At 40.5% G+C, this 13,834-nt stretch overlaps 1 protein-coding gene across 1 annotated transcript in view; it reads right to left on the minus strand.

Moving 5' to 3' along the window:
- LOC118801287 (dynein assembly factor 5, axonemal-like) overlaps positions 1 to 13,834 on the minus strand; it is a 54,609-nt gene that overhangs the window by 5,831 nt on the left and 34,944 nt on the right. Inside the window, exons 9-11 of the mRNA XM_036561527.1 lie at positions 13,636 to 13,783; positions 4,873 to 5,023; positions 1,038 to 1,194 (exon numbers count right to left, since the gene is read on the minus strand). Coding sequence (XP_036417420.1) covers positions 1,038 to 1,194; positions 4,873 to 5,023; positions 13,636 to 13,783 — 456 coding nt within the window. The remainder of the gene's footprint in view (positions 1 to 1,037; positions 1,195 to 4,872; positions 5,024 to 13,635; positions 13,784 to 13,834) is intronic.

Consider the following 13,834-nt stretch of genomic DNA (forward strand, 5'->3'; position numbering starts at 1 on the left):
GTGCTATGGTGTCCCAGGTGGATGCAAAGGTGCTGTAAGGTCAGTGCTATGGTGTCCCAGGCGGTTGCTGAAGTGTGCTATGCTATACTATGTTTGCAACATGTTTCAAAAACAGTTGGGATGGGGCTTTTTAAGACTAGAAACAATGTAAAATGTTTAAACATTTTACACAGGAGATGCAATAATGCTTGAGTATGAACATCCAGAAAAACATCCAGCCTACTCCTTTATAAGCAAGGACGGGTCAAGTCTTGCTACTTTGCCAAAAAAAACGTAGCAGCACATAATCTGACAGTTTAAGAACAACCAGATTGTTACCAGTATAACGTTCAAAATCCAGGGTTTGTCAAAGTATGGGGATTTTGTGCCCACTGCATGGTTAACATCTGTGAAGGTACTATTAAAGCTGAAACATAAATATACATTTTGGAGCAACGTATGCTGCATTCTTGATGACGTCTTTTTCAGGGATGTCCATGCTTATTTCAACATGACAATGCCAAGCCACATTCTGCAGGCGTAACCAGAGAGTGCAAGTGCTAGAGTGAACTGCCTGTGGTGCAGACATGTCTCCTATTAAAAATGAATGGCACATTATGAAGACAAAATATGACAGTGCCTCATATGGTTGTGCAACTTAAGAAAATTCTGCTTTCAAGACTTGATCAGTTGGCAGTTGGCAACAGCCATGAGAGGCACAAAGGCAGGATGCGAATCTCGCCTCCTGTTCCGCAGCGAGGCCGCTTCACAAAACCTCACGTTCGATCTAGGCAGCAGAGATGCAGAGCGGGGCAGGGACATGGAGGCAGAGCAACGAGCTCTCGTCCCATTCGGCTGACGTCCTCCTCCCGCCGTCACTTGTGTCCCTCGGCGTTGTTGGGAATTCGCCCGCCGTCCCCCACGCACTCACTGTCCTCCTCTCCCTGCCGCCCTTGCTTGGAGTTTGGGTCCTGCCTTCTTGCTGGCTCTTGTGGCCGTCATATACATTATATATACATATACTTATACGTCATATACATACATTATATTGTGTGTACCTGGGTATATCCTGTTGAGTGTATCTGTGCCCAGGCAGTGCGCAGTGAGCGCAAGGAGCGTGTGTAGCGATCTGCAGGCGAGCAGGCGTGCGAGCTGAGAGTCCTCCTCCAGTGCAGAGATCAGATCAGCACTGAGCTTCACCTCCACACTCACAACCTAAAATACACAACACATACATATACATTCATATACACACAAAATAGCCGCATTTCAACAGCCAGGCTGTGGTCCAGGTGGGCTTTAGGCTGCTATGTCATTGAAGGATGTTCCAATTAGAAGGATCTTTTGAATACAGTCGAGAAATGCAGCCTTCATTCTGATCGTTTTTGAGGACACTACTGAGTAACCTTCATGGTCTTCTGTTACCCATAAACCTTTGCACACTTGACCTGAAGAAGGTTTAAGAATGATGGCAGAGAGAAAATCCTGTTTAAAAATGCCAGTAAAATATATAGTAAAATACACAGTATGCTACTTTTTAGCCTCTTTCTGTAGGTGGAATCGTAATTGACTCAGTGTAAGCTCACCGGACAATCAATTTGTCACCCTGCATGTTTAAGGTGGTGGTAACTTCAGGCTCCTGCAGATGGCATCGCATGAGGATGAGTGGGCTATAAATTTCTGCAGGGTGTGCGACGGGATTCATAGATTGAGAAAAGGTGGTACAGTGCAGTGAATGTCTCATTCAATGTGTGGAAAATGGGTCACAAAGCAGATGTTAATGATTGGCAAAAAGGAGTGACTGCATTTGGGCGTGCCAAAGGCCATAGTGTGAAGGAAGTAGCTAAATTTGCGTATGGTCATACAGGTCGACCAGCAGTGGCAAAAAATCCCAACCTACAGGAGACTCTTGTCAGAATTGTGGCTGAAAGATAAACTGATGGACAGGGAGTGCCGGCGTGATTCACGGTTTGTGAATAAAAACTGTTTCGCCTACAGGCAAGAATTGCTTCTTGAACTCAACACAGGTTCTTCACAACCAATTTCTGAAAGAACGCTCCGCAGGGAACTGCATACCATGAACATATGGAGCAGAGTGGCACGCAAGAGGCCTTCGCTCACTTCTGCTCACAGTTGCCCTGTTACAGTGGACGAAGAGACACAAAAAGTGGACTGTTCATGACTGGAAACGTGTTATCTGGTCAGATAAATCTGTATGTGAATGATGCCAGGCGATATGTTCATCGTAGACCGCTAGTGTCCAGTGAGCTTACATTTTTTATTAATATAACCAAATAAAATAGTATTTAACACAAAATGTAATTAAACTGTTATTAAAATATTTTTAAATGTTTAGTAAAAAGGATAAAGAGGGTGTACATCAGTGGTCTCAAAATCAAATTACCTGGGGGCCCCCTAGCCAGGTGGTCATCTTCTATATTTCAGGTACAGATAGGAATCTGAGGCAACAAATATTTTTTACAATCAAATTAAAGGGGAATTTATCCAATATTTTTTAAGTCTCTTTTACTTTTGGCAAAATTTAATACAACTGTAGTGAATAATGATGCCATTCAGAGTGGTTTGATGCAAAAGGAACCTACAACATTGATGACGGTGAATTTAAAGCAAATCAGAAAATAGTCTTCTTTGAGAACTTTGTTGCCTCACAACTCCCTGCATGTACCTCCCCCTTAATGGATTTTTAAGAATACATTTTTAAACCCTCCTCTCAAATGTCTCAGGCATCAGGCAGCATATCTCTAACCACTTCAGGTAATCGCTTTCTATCAGCTAGCATTTAGAGGCATTAAACTCTTCGGATGTCTGGTTCCTATGACCACCACTATGTACAATTCTGACTGTGTAGCATGAACCACTTCTCGTCAAACAAATCTCAATGACTTTGTTCACATCTTAATGATGTAATTGTTTAGCAATCTTGTAAACTCAGTTGAATGCTGCTTTAGGGCCCTATCTTAATGTACCAGTGTGTATTAAAGTTAATGTATCTCTGTTTGCCTCAAACAACCCTAAGCTCTCTCTTCTCAGCCTCCCTCTCCAAATGAGCTGATACCAGCAGCTTATCACATCTGTGTGGAGGAGAAACACACACATACACACACAAAGTGGGGCAAAGAGAGAGGGAGGATGGAAAAACAAAGATTTTGGCATGAAGAACATGAAAGATGACATCATTGTGTGTGGGGTAGCGCTGGATGTAAGCGGAGGAGCTGATAGTTTTAGCAGGAGGAAGTGAACACTGTTAGCGAGATGAAAACCTGCCTGCCTGAGAACAGCTCGGCTTGCACACACCATCACCTCATCCAAACACCAGCGCCTGATCCAAACCGGATCGTATTCACCCCGATTAACTTCTGCTACTGTTGTGGGTAAATAGAAATGCACTTCTGTAATCCATGTCGAGACTTTAAGGGGAATTCCATTGACTTTTCAACATTTCTGCATAATTAAAATCATTCATATGTAAACAAAGTCATTCAGAGAGGTTTGATGTGGTGCTGACAGAAACCAGACACCTGAAGAATTAAATGCCTGTAAAAGGTACATCACAGAAAGTTTTTACACGAAATGCCTCCAAATATGCCACGTAATACCCCTTGACATTGTTAAATGATGCTATAATAATAATAATGATTTAAAACATGGCCTCTTATGCTTACATCTACATCAACCTTTAAAAAGTGAGGTGTATGAATTGAAATGAATGAATGAAATGTAAAAAAAAGAGATATTACAGATCTCAGGAGGGCTGTTACAGTGCAGATTTTGATTGACAGAGTGGGTGGGGCTGTTACAGTGCAGATTTTGATTGACAGAGTGGGTGGGGCTGTTACAGTGCAGGTTTTGATTGACAGAGTGGGTGGGGCTGTTACAATGCACGTTTTGATTGACATAGTGGGCGGGGCTGTGACAGTTCAAGTTTTGATGACAGAGAGGGCAGCACTGTTACAATGCATGTTTTGATTGACAGAGTGGGCGGGGCTGTCGTTTTGTGCTTAAATTCACCATATTTCATCATCATCATGATACAATTCAACAGGAATTGACTTATACTGAGCTGTGCAGTGGCATAACTGTAAGGTTTTCCCCCCCATCATCGGGACAGCGTGTGTATGAATCCCTGCAAAAAACAGGTAATAATTATCGCTGATATTATCACAAACTGATATATCAGTAAAGTCCTAACTTTTAGCTATGGTGCATCAGTGAGCTGGAATACTGAAGCTCAACTCGTTCATCTCTTTTAAACTTTCGGCTTCCAATTATTATCAATCGGCTTGTAACTGATTTAAGCTGAATATTTTAGATCTGTTTTAGCGGCTTGTTTTTATTTGCTTTCTAAACAATTTTAACTGCTTTACTTTTCTTGTTTTTTATTTAAAAGCCTGTTTTACTAACTTCCCTATTTTAATTCTAATTGTTTATCACTTGGTTTTACAGTTTCACAAGTCTACTTCTTACGCTGTCATATTTTGATACTTGTTTCATTGAATGAATGAATTAACTTAATATGTAATTACTGATGTAGATGTAATTCTATTTAAACAGCATAGCAAAATGACAGTAATGACTTTAGGCTTCATGCTAGCATGCTAACGCTCATGGTCCGTATGGTCAGCAGGCACACAGAGACGGTCCTGTATCTGCTGGACACAAGTGTGAGAACCAAAATGCACTGTTACTGAGAAACACACACCCCCACACACACCTGCTGCACAGCTCCAGCCAACACACACAAACACACGAGAGAGAGAGCAGTTTGAGGGAAATGTACGAGGCTCGTTTCCGATTGGTTAAAACATCAGAGCTGTCAATGTTTTGACCAGCCGGTTAAACATCAGCCAGTGGGTGTGTATGTGTCTGTTTTACCTGTTCCTTTGAGATAGCCCCTCCCTGCAGCAGGGCGAGCAAGCAGCTGAGGGCAGAGGTCCTGACTGCTGCGGCTGTCCGGCCTGCGCACCACACCAGGTTCGGCATCAACAACTCCTGCAGAAACACCTGAACATGCTCAACAAAACACCTACAGAGAGAGAGAAAGAGAGGAGAGAGAGGGAGAGAGAGGCTTATTTCTGCTGTATGGAAAATGCACTGAATGGAGACACCACTCTATCAAACTGAATTATGAATTTTGTGACTCATTATATTCCAAGCAGATGTGCAGCTTCTGTTCAGGGCCATTCCGCAAATGATTAAAGTATCTGGACAGACAGTAGCTGAATTATCAGTGGACGGCTCACAGTAACGTTTCATTTTCAGCTACACAGTTGAAAGACCTTTTGCTTCTGATTCTCTTCCTGTCTCTGATCCTCTTTGCACACAGTGTACCACCCAGAACACACACGTGCGCGCACACACACACACACACACACACACACACACACACACACACACACACACACAACATTAACATATCTCAGCAATCTACTTGAGCACCTCCATTCAGTTTAGAAGGTATGCTGCCGAAGCATCAGCAGGGGGCGCTCACAATCCACAGGTTTCAATCGAAGCACAGAAAACAGTGCTTATGTTCAGTCTGCAATTTTAGCAAAACCTGCATATCACTTTCCAGCAGGGGAGGAAAATGACCAGAGAAAACTGCAGTTAAGTGAAAGTAAGGATGTGAAAATCTCACTGAATAAAAAGTCAAAGTTTGAGCCAAAGATATGGTCACTCTCAGAACAAAACCCTGTATCTCCGAAAACTACTTTAAAGGAGAGTTGAAAAACATTCTTAACTTCTAATTGAAGTTTATGTAACAAGATCTTTTTAGAAGTAATTCTGGACCATTTCTGTTGGTCAGTTCCTCGTGAGAGTGTAACACAATGCAAAGGGTAACCAACATTTTCAAATTATATAAAAAAGATTTTAAGGCTGATATGTGACAGCGACGATATACCTGAGAAACAGTCAAAAAGTATTGAAATTTAAACATTTTCGAGTACACAAACAGGTTTAAAGTAAATGTTTTATGAGGACATTTTTTATGAAATGAAAGTAACCTTAATGCAGGACATGAACTGACCACTCTGCCTTATCATAAACTTTTTAAACTCTGAAATATTTACATAATTCAGATGCACAAAGGAATAGTTTGGCTAAAAATTAAATTTACATACTTTTCTACTTACTTTAAATGCAGCCAATCAGCCAAGACATGTTTGGTGTCCAAGTTTTGCTCCTTGAGTTTAGAACTGGAGCTGCCAGGCTAACAGTGCTAACAAACAATGGGAGTGAATAGTCACCCAAACTGTTTCAACAAATACATGGCAAAATTGTAATATATCTGGTGCAAATTATGCTTCTAAGCTATAAACACATTCAGAAAATAAAAAATAGGTAAAATTGCATGGACCATGCACACTCTCTGTGGATGTGATGAAAGTAAGTGTTTGTTTCTTTTTGTTGTGCTCACTCAACGTCATGGCGCATATAGCAAAAAGGTCTAGTTGTGAATTGAGTCGTTTGCAAGAAACTGAAAGAAAAGGCATGTATTTGTGAAAATGGTCTGGGTGACTATTGACTTCCAGAGTGTGTTAGGTACATTAGCCTTTAGCATCCGTTCTAAATTAAAGAAGCAAAACTTTGACACCAAACAAGTCTTGGCTGATGGACTCCATTTGGGGTAAGTAGAAAATTATGGAAATGTATTTTTTCACCAAACTATTTCTTCTTTAAACACAAGAATAAACTTAGCATACAATACATAGTGCAGATGAGTGTGGTGCGGTGATAAAACAGAGGTAGTGACCCTAGCACTTAGACAATAGTATATTTCTGAGCAGTTTTACACTGATTTGAATTTGGCTGGATCGGCGAGAAAAAAAGAGATAAACGTCCCGGCCTTTGAACTTTGTAACGAAGGTCTAAATGAAAATGTAAGGAGCAAAGAAAATCTTCTTTTGGAAATATAACTCAGCAAGGGTGTTTTTCCACTGCACAGGCAAAAAACAAGAACTGACCCAAACGGAAACCAACAGAACATATGGTTCTAGTTCATTTTCCACCTAATTGAGACAGCTGGACCAATTAATATACTTGTGACTAATGATTCCATTGTTGTTTATGATCATTATATGCCACTTAAAAGTGTTCCATTTGGCTAGTTAGCTAATTAGCTTGAACAGAACCTTTGCAGCAAACACAACAGTCACATCACTTTATATCTGATTTACTTACAAAATAGAAAAACAATAGTAATGGGGGAATGTGCAAAAGTTTGGGCACTCTTCCAGCTGTGAATTCTTACAACTTATTTAACTCGTTACTACTTAAGTGACACGTTAGGATTGGTTAAGCAGGCCGAGAATTGTCATGAGAAGTTCCAAAGAGTAATACATTCTATGACTCTTCAAACTTTGTGCTAACACTCAACAACCATGGGCTCCTCTAAGCAGCTGGCAGAGAATCTAAGAATGAAGCTAACTGATGGCTACAAAGTAGGAGATGGCTATAAAAGCCTTATCACAGCATTTTCAGTTTATCAAAGGTTGTTTTTCTCTGACGACTGTGAAAACGTGAAAAAACACACATTCTGTGGAGGCTAGTATAAATACTAATAGTGTCTTTCACTCTGCAGTTCAAAAACATAAAAATACCCACATAAAACTGTAAAAACTGTGGGCTCTTTTCTCTCTTGCACTCGTTCCTTTAAGCAGCTATCATTAAGGCTGGATTCTGCTGCAGGAACAAAACACAGGTCATGAGGGACCATTATTGTGCTTAATTTGAGAGGAGTTTGGGGGGGGGGTTGTTATGGTGAAAGCCGTACTTTCTGTGTCTGTGATCTGTACAGAAAAGCGCCTGCACTGAGGGAGCACAAAAGAACCAAGGATGAGGACGCAAGCACTCACCTGCAGCACCTGCGCAGGCATAAACAACGCAGGTAGAGCTCAGGTGGCAGAAGATTTCAAAGCTTTCAAAGGTTTCAAATTCGATTTGTGTGTGATTCTTTAGGAAACGATTCTGTAGCCGGGTTTCGGCCTACGTCACCGCAGCAGACTGTTCAGATAGGAAACAGTATAGTGACTTTTGTTCAATTCATGTTATTATTTATTTGAATAATCTGTTTTCGTTAATATATTTTGAATTTCTTTGTTATCAATAAGTAAACCTTTTCACCTAATTCAAGGTTTTGTATGCGCATTTTCAAAATTAGCAAAAAAGCAGTGGATGGAAAACTCATCATGAACTCATGAAAACTCAATTCACTTTTTTGTAAGATTTGGTTTATAATTCATTTTTAAATTATCATTTTCCAAAGTCTTAGAATCAAACAAGCTGTTTTTTACTATGTCTTTAAGACTGATTTATATATATATACATACATACATACATACATATATATATATATATATATATGTATATATGTATGTATATATATATATATGTAAATGTATGTGACATCAAAAAAAAAAAAAACTATCTATGGACTATATAGACTGAGGTATGAAGAGTAGGTTTTGAAATCCAGAAATATTTTTAAAATACATGGTATATACAAATGTAACTGGAGGAAGTATTTACACATAGTAGTGTAACACAGGCAATAAAAACCAAAATACCAAGCTTGTTTTTGGCTTTTATATTTGAAAAAAGTCTATTTTATTCTAGAATGTATGCACGTGACGCCACAGTTGGCGGGAGTCACTGGGGTCACGCCTACTATGTGGCAGAAAGACTAACTGAGTGGCAGCGTTAGTGCTGAAATGTGTGTGAATGTCGCGAAAACACAAAAACATCTAAAATGGCAAAGAGCTGTTGTGCGATTGTCTGTGCAAATAGATTCAGCAAGAATTTGGAGCTGTCTTTTTCACAGACTGCCGAAAGCTAAAGAAAAGAAAAGCAAATGGATCACGCGAGGCTGAAGTTGGCTTCCTATTTGCATATTTCTTGTTCTGATTTTCCTATTTCACCTTAAATGGTGCAGCAGTTACATTCTGGCGCCTCAGGTCAGAACGTAACTGCTGCACTATTTAAGGTGGAACAGGAAAATTTGAACAAGAAGCTGGCAAATAGGAAGCTGACTTCAGCTTTATGCGGATAGCTGCAAACTACAGAAACAACTGGAATCAAGGTACCAAAACGTGGATTTGCAGCTGTCATTTTGTATCAGGTACACTCTCAGAAATAAAGGTACTAAACTGTCACAGGGGCCGTTCCCCTCTTGTCACTGGGGTGGGACCCTCAAGGGTACATCTCAGTACCTTTAGTCAGGGAAAATAACTGTATCATAATCCACTGAAATGATATGTTCTAAGCTGTACTGACTCCACACAGCCCGTCTCGTCTCCAGGCTTTTTATTTTATTGTTCTGTTTTAAAACATTCGGTTATGAAAAGGTACAAATCTGTACTTTTCACCTGGAAAAACTTATTTAACGTTCACAATTGGACCTTAAAACCACTGTTATACTTTTGAGGGAACATTTACATCGTTCGTACCTTGATGAACGAAAAATGTACCTGCGCAATACCTTTATTTCTAACGGTGTATGCTGGATTTTGGGGTAAAATCACAGCTTAAGTTATACGCTGTATTGACTACTCATCAATTACATATTTAGCATCTTCATTTTCATATATATTCTGTGTAACTGTGAAGTTTTTGGGAGCGTTTATTAAAAAATTTCCATGATGATGAGCCTTATGTTCTAACAAACAAACAAAAGGGGGGATGGTTAGAATATTTTAGCTAGTCAAATCAACCCCAGTTTTCCTTACAAGGGGTTCTTCGGTAGAGAAACCACAATGCAAGTGTAGACATGCAGATCATTTTGTAGATTTGGAAGCTATATTTGGAACAGAGAAACTGGCGGGAAAGTGACGTCAATGCATACCCTCTATAATGAATCGGTTGCATTGCCACTCGCAGATCAACGCACTCCTGTTATCATTCCACAGCTGATGTGTTAGTGTGAATGACTAAAGCCTGCCCAGTCTGGAGTTTATCTCGACACATCTCTCTCAGAGTCTGAGTCATCATGCAGTCTAGCCTGGCGCAGTCTGAGCAATGCAGAGAAAGCAGCTTTGGGAGGTTAACGCCCGCACTTACTAATGCTAATGCTACACAGCCAATGAAGTGGCACCATTTTCTTTCATTTTTTATTCTCCCCTAAGGTCCACTTATGGCATCTGTGTGCTTTATGTGGTCATTTTCCAGCCTCATTATTCCTCATAAAACTGAAGGTTTCTGTTACTCTGCTCCTAAAACTGTCATACGTAAAAAAGCTCTGTTCTGATTGGCTGCTCTGTAAAGTGCCTAATTCAAAAAGCATTCCCAAGGCGGAAACACTACTTAAAACTTCAGTAATATGGTGAATGGGTGGGTCTAAACTGCTACAGGCTGAAAGGGTGGGAATGAAAGGATATATGCAAATATTGGAACATCTTAAAAACAATGAAATTAAAATGTTATTGCAGTTTAGTTTCCATATATGGATAGAATGGACTGCTGAGTGAACAGTATGTTTTGATAGGTAACTCAAAGTTCTATATTCTGGTTCTAAAGTAATATTTACAGCTGATTACTAGCTCAGGTAACATAAATGTCATGACTATGATCAGTGTACAACAGTAGCTCTCAAAAGCTGTCACCATGAAGAGCCTGCTCGGGGTCGCCTGGGATAGAGGGAGACGATGGCAGGGGAAGAACACGGAGCAGCTGGCAGACAAAAAACAAACTCCACTGTAACGTTAGCTCAGTGAACGAAGGAAATGGAGGGAGATACTTTCCAAAAAGGGAAAAGACAAACAGGTGAGTCACATCAACATTATGATGTCTGTTTGAGTGTGATTTGTGAGCAAACGGTCACTTTTTGCAACAAGAGGAGCAGCTGTCTTTGTGTGTGTATGCGTGTGTGTGTGTGTGTGGCGGGTGATGAGTTGCTGTGTTGAGTGATCTGCACAACTGTAGTGGTCTCACAGGGTTGCAAGAATTAGAGAGCACACGCCCCAGGCTTAACGCATTCCCTTCGATTACCCCCGAGGGTCTGAGGGGCAGAAGGGCATGAGGCGGACAACTGACCAATCAGCAAATCAGATGCTTTGTGTGTATTTGTGTGCATGTGTGTACACACACACACACACACACACACACACACACACACATATACATACACACAGGTTGGTTTTATACAGTGTGAGGACATGGGGTCATTCATATGCATATGTAATAAAATACATACATTTATTTTAAAGCATGTTCATTACACATACAATAAATGCACAGACTACCATTGCCAGCCAGCTCTGCACTGAGCTCACAGACCATTCCTACCAGCTCTGAGTTCACAGACCATTCCTACCAGACTCGAGCTCACAGACCATTCCTACCAGCTCTGAGTTCACAGACCATTCCTACCAGCCTCGAGCTCACAGACCATTCCTACCAGCTCTGAGCTCACAGACCATTCCTACCAGCTCTGAACTCACAGACCATTCCTACCAGCTCTGAGCTCACAGACCATTCCTACCAGCTCTGAGCTCACAGACCAGTACCAGCTCTTCATTGAGCTCACAGTGTGGATGAGAAGGAGCAGGTGTGTGTGTGCGTGTGTTAAACAGCGACGGCCGATGCTGGAATGTTCTAGAGCTTAACGGGACGTCTGAGGAGGAGCATGTCCTTCTCATAAAATCACCCACATCAATTTAACACACACACCGAGACAGTCTGGCTGACTCTGACACACACACATGCACACACACGCTGCAGCCGCAGAAAGAGCTGAACGCTGCTGATTCACACTGGGGAACATGCTGGAGCCCTGGAGGATCTTCAACAACAAACCCAAACAAAAGCGTTTAAGGATTAAGTTGAATCATCTCAAAATCCAGGTTGAAAACTACGGAATGTCACAGACATTTACTCATCCTTAAATTGTCTTTTATGTGGGTCAAAAGAATAGTGACGATGTTTAAAGATGAAAGAAGATCTGTCAGGCATCCTCACTCAAATGACCCTATTTTAAGCAGAGCACAACCACTATGAAAATGTTAAGACCAATTCTGATTTCAAGAGCCCAATGTAATTGTAGATGGTGAATGAATCATTTTAGTTAAACAGAGCTCGTCTGACCGATATTATAGATGCACATCATTTTAGCAAATTTTCATCCAAAAATGGCACTTTTGGTTTTAAGCTGAATGAGAAAAAAGGTCTCCATTACAGGTTTGATGCCACTTGAAAATTCAACATCCCTCTCCATACTCAGACCACAGCAAAACAGTAGAAAAGAAAGAGCCGGCATGCTGATGCCATCTGCAGCCATGGTTTCTTGAAAAGAGAAATGACAGCTACACAACAGCCAAAGTGCAAAGCGTAACTGAAAAATAATGTAATGTATTATTTCATATGACCAACTGTTTATTTCGTGGCCTGTTCTCAAGCTTACATACTTTAATTTATTAAGCTCATTTAAGTAAACTGTTGTCATTTATTGTCACCTTTTTCGGTTTTCAGTCCAGCGTGCTATGAATTTTGGTTTGAGCCAAGAAATTTCATTTTGGTGCATCACTAACTGAAATGACCGTGAAATGTGAAACATGATTAAAGCAAATCTCAAGCATATAAAAAATACATTAGCAAAAACTAAGAAAGTTGTAGCATGTAGTATGTATCTAAACAAACTGTATATATATATATATATATATATATATATATACATACATACACACACACACAAATGCATATTGGTACAAATTGTGCACTAAAACTACAGGAAAATGTCATATTTAAGTGTTCTCTGTAGAGGATGTGTTAACTTTTTTCAGTTAGAAAATCAGCAAAACAAACAACTTGACCAGGGGTGTTCAAACTGCATCTGACTGTATAAAAATAACATACATAATACAGTGCCGGAGCGGAGTATCCCAGAATTCTTAGCAAGTTTTTTTGTTATGTTAACCAGGATGGTGCTGTGCGCGCAGCTTAACATGTATTACTGAAATACAGGTGAACAAACCTGTTATGTTAACCATGCTAGTGTTTTGTCTTCAGCTTAATTTTGTATTACTGTAATACAGGTGAACAAACAGATCAGTAGTCTTAATGAAGACTGGTACAAAATAATGAAACCATTGAAATTCTCAGACATTTTGCTTTAGAGATGCCTGTTCAGAATTTCCACCAATACTAATATCTGTGAAATCTTAATTTTGGTCAGGTTTAGTGGGCAGGCCCTAATTCTAACATGTGCTAGACTCAAGAAAACCGAGAGGTAACTTCCATTCTCCACCCAGGAAAACACTGAAATGGAAGAAAAAACTGTTTGGTAGAGAAACATAGATGACCTGTTTCTTTTAGGCTAATTGACCATTATTAAGGGCAGGGAAACTGAATTTTTAGTAAAACGCCTCTGGCAGTGTAATTAGAGGTGGAGACACTGTGCAAGTGCGTGAGCTGTCTGAACCCAGGCCCAAATGTTTCAGCATAAATTTGGAGCCACGAGCCATACACTGCTCCAATTAGACCATGGAAACCACAGAGACCATGGAAATTATGGTCTGACAGGAGCAGGGTAAGGCTTATGACTCCAGATTTCTGCTTTGAGCCTCAGTATGCTTCAGCGGTGATATATGGACACTCAGTTATTGTGTAATATGTCTGTTTGGGAGTGTGTGCATGAGTTTGACTCACCCCTGTGAGTTCAGCGTATTCCTGGAGTTCAGCAGAAGTTTGGACAGCACGGTGAAAACATGCAGGCGCAGCTCAGCGTCTCTGCTGGGCTCCAAACAGCTCCGCAACAACGTCAGGAACGGAGGGAGAAACTCTCCCAGCACAGGACCTGCAGACACATACACTCTGTCAGGACGTGGAGTCGTTCATGTCCTGATGT

This window comes from Colossoma macropomum, unplaced genomic scaffold (genome assembly GCF_904425465.1).
Source record: "Colossoma macropomum unplaced genomic scaffold, Colossoma_macropomum, whole genome shotgun sequence".
NCBI lineage: Eukaryota > Metazoa > Chordata > Actinopteri > Characiformes > Serrasalmidae > Colossoma > Colossoma macropomum.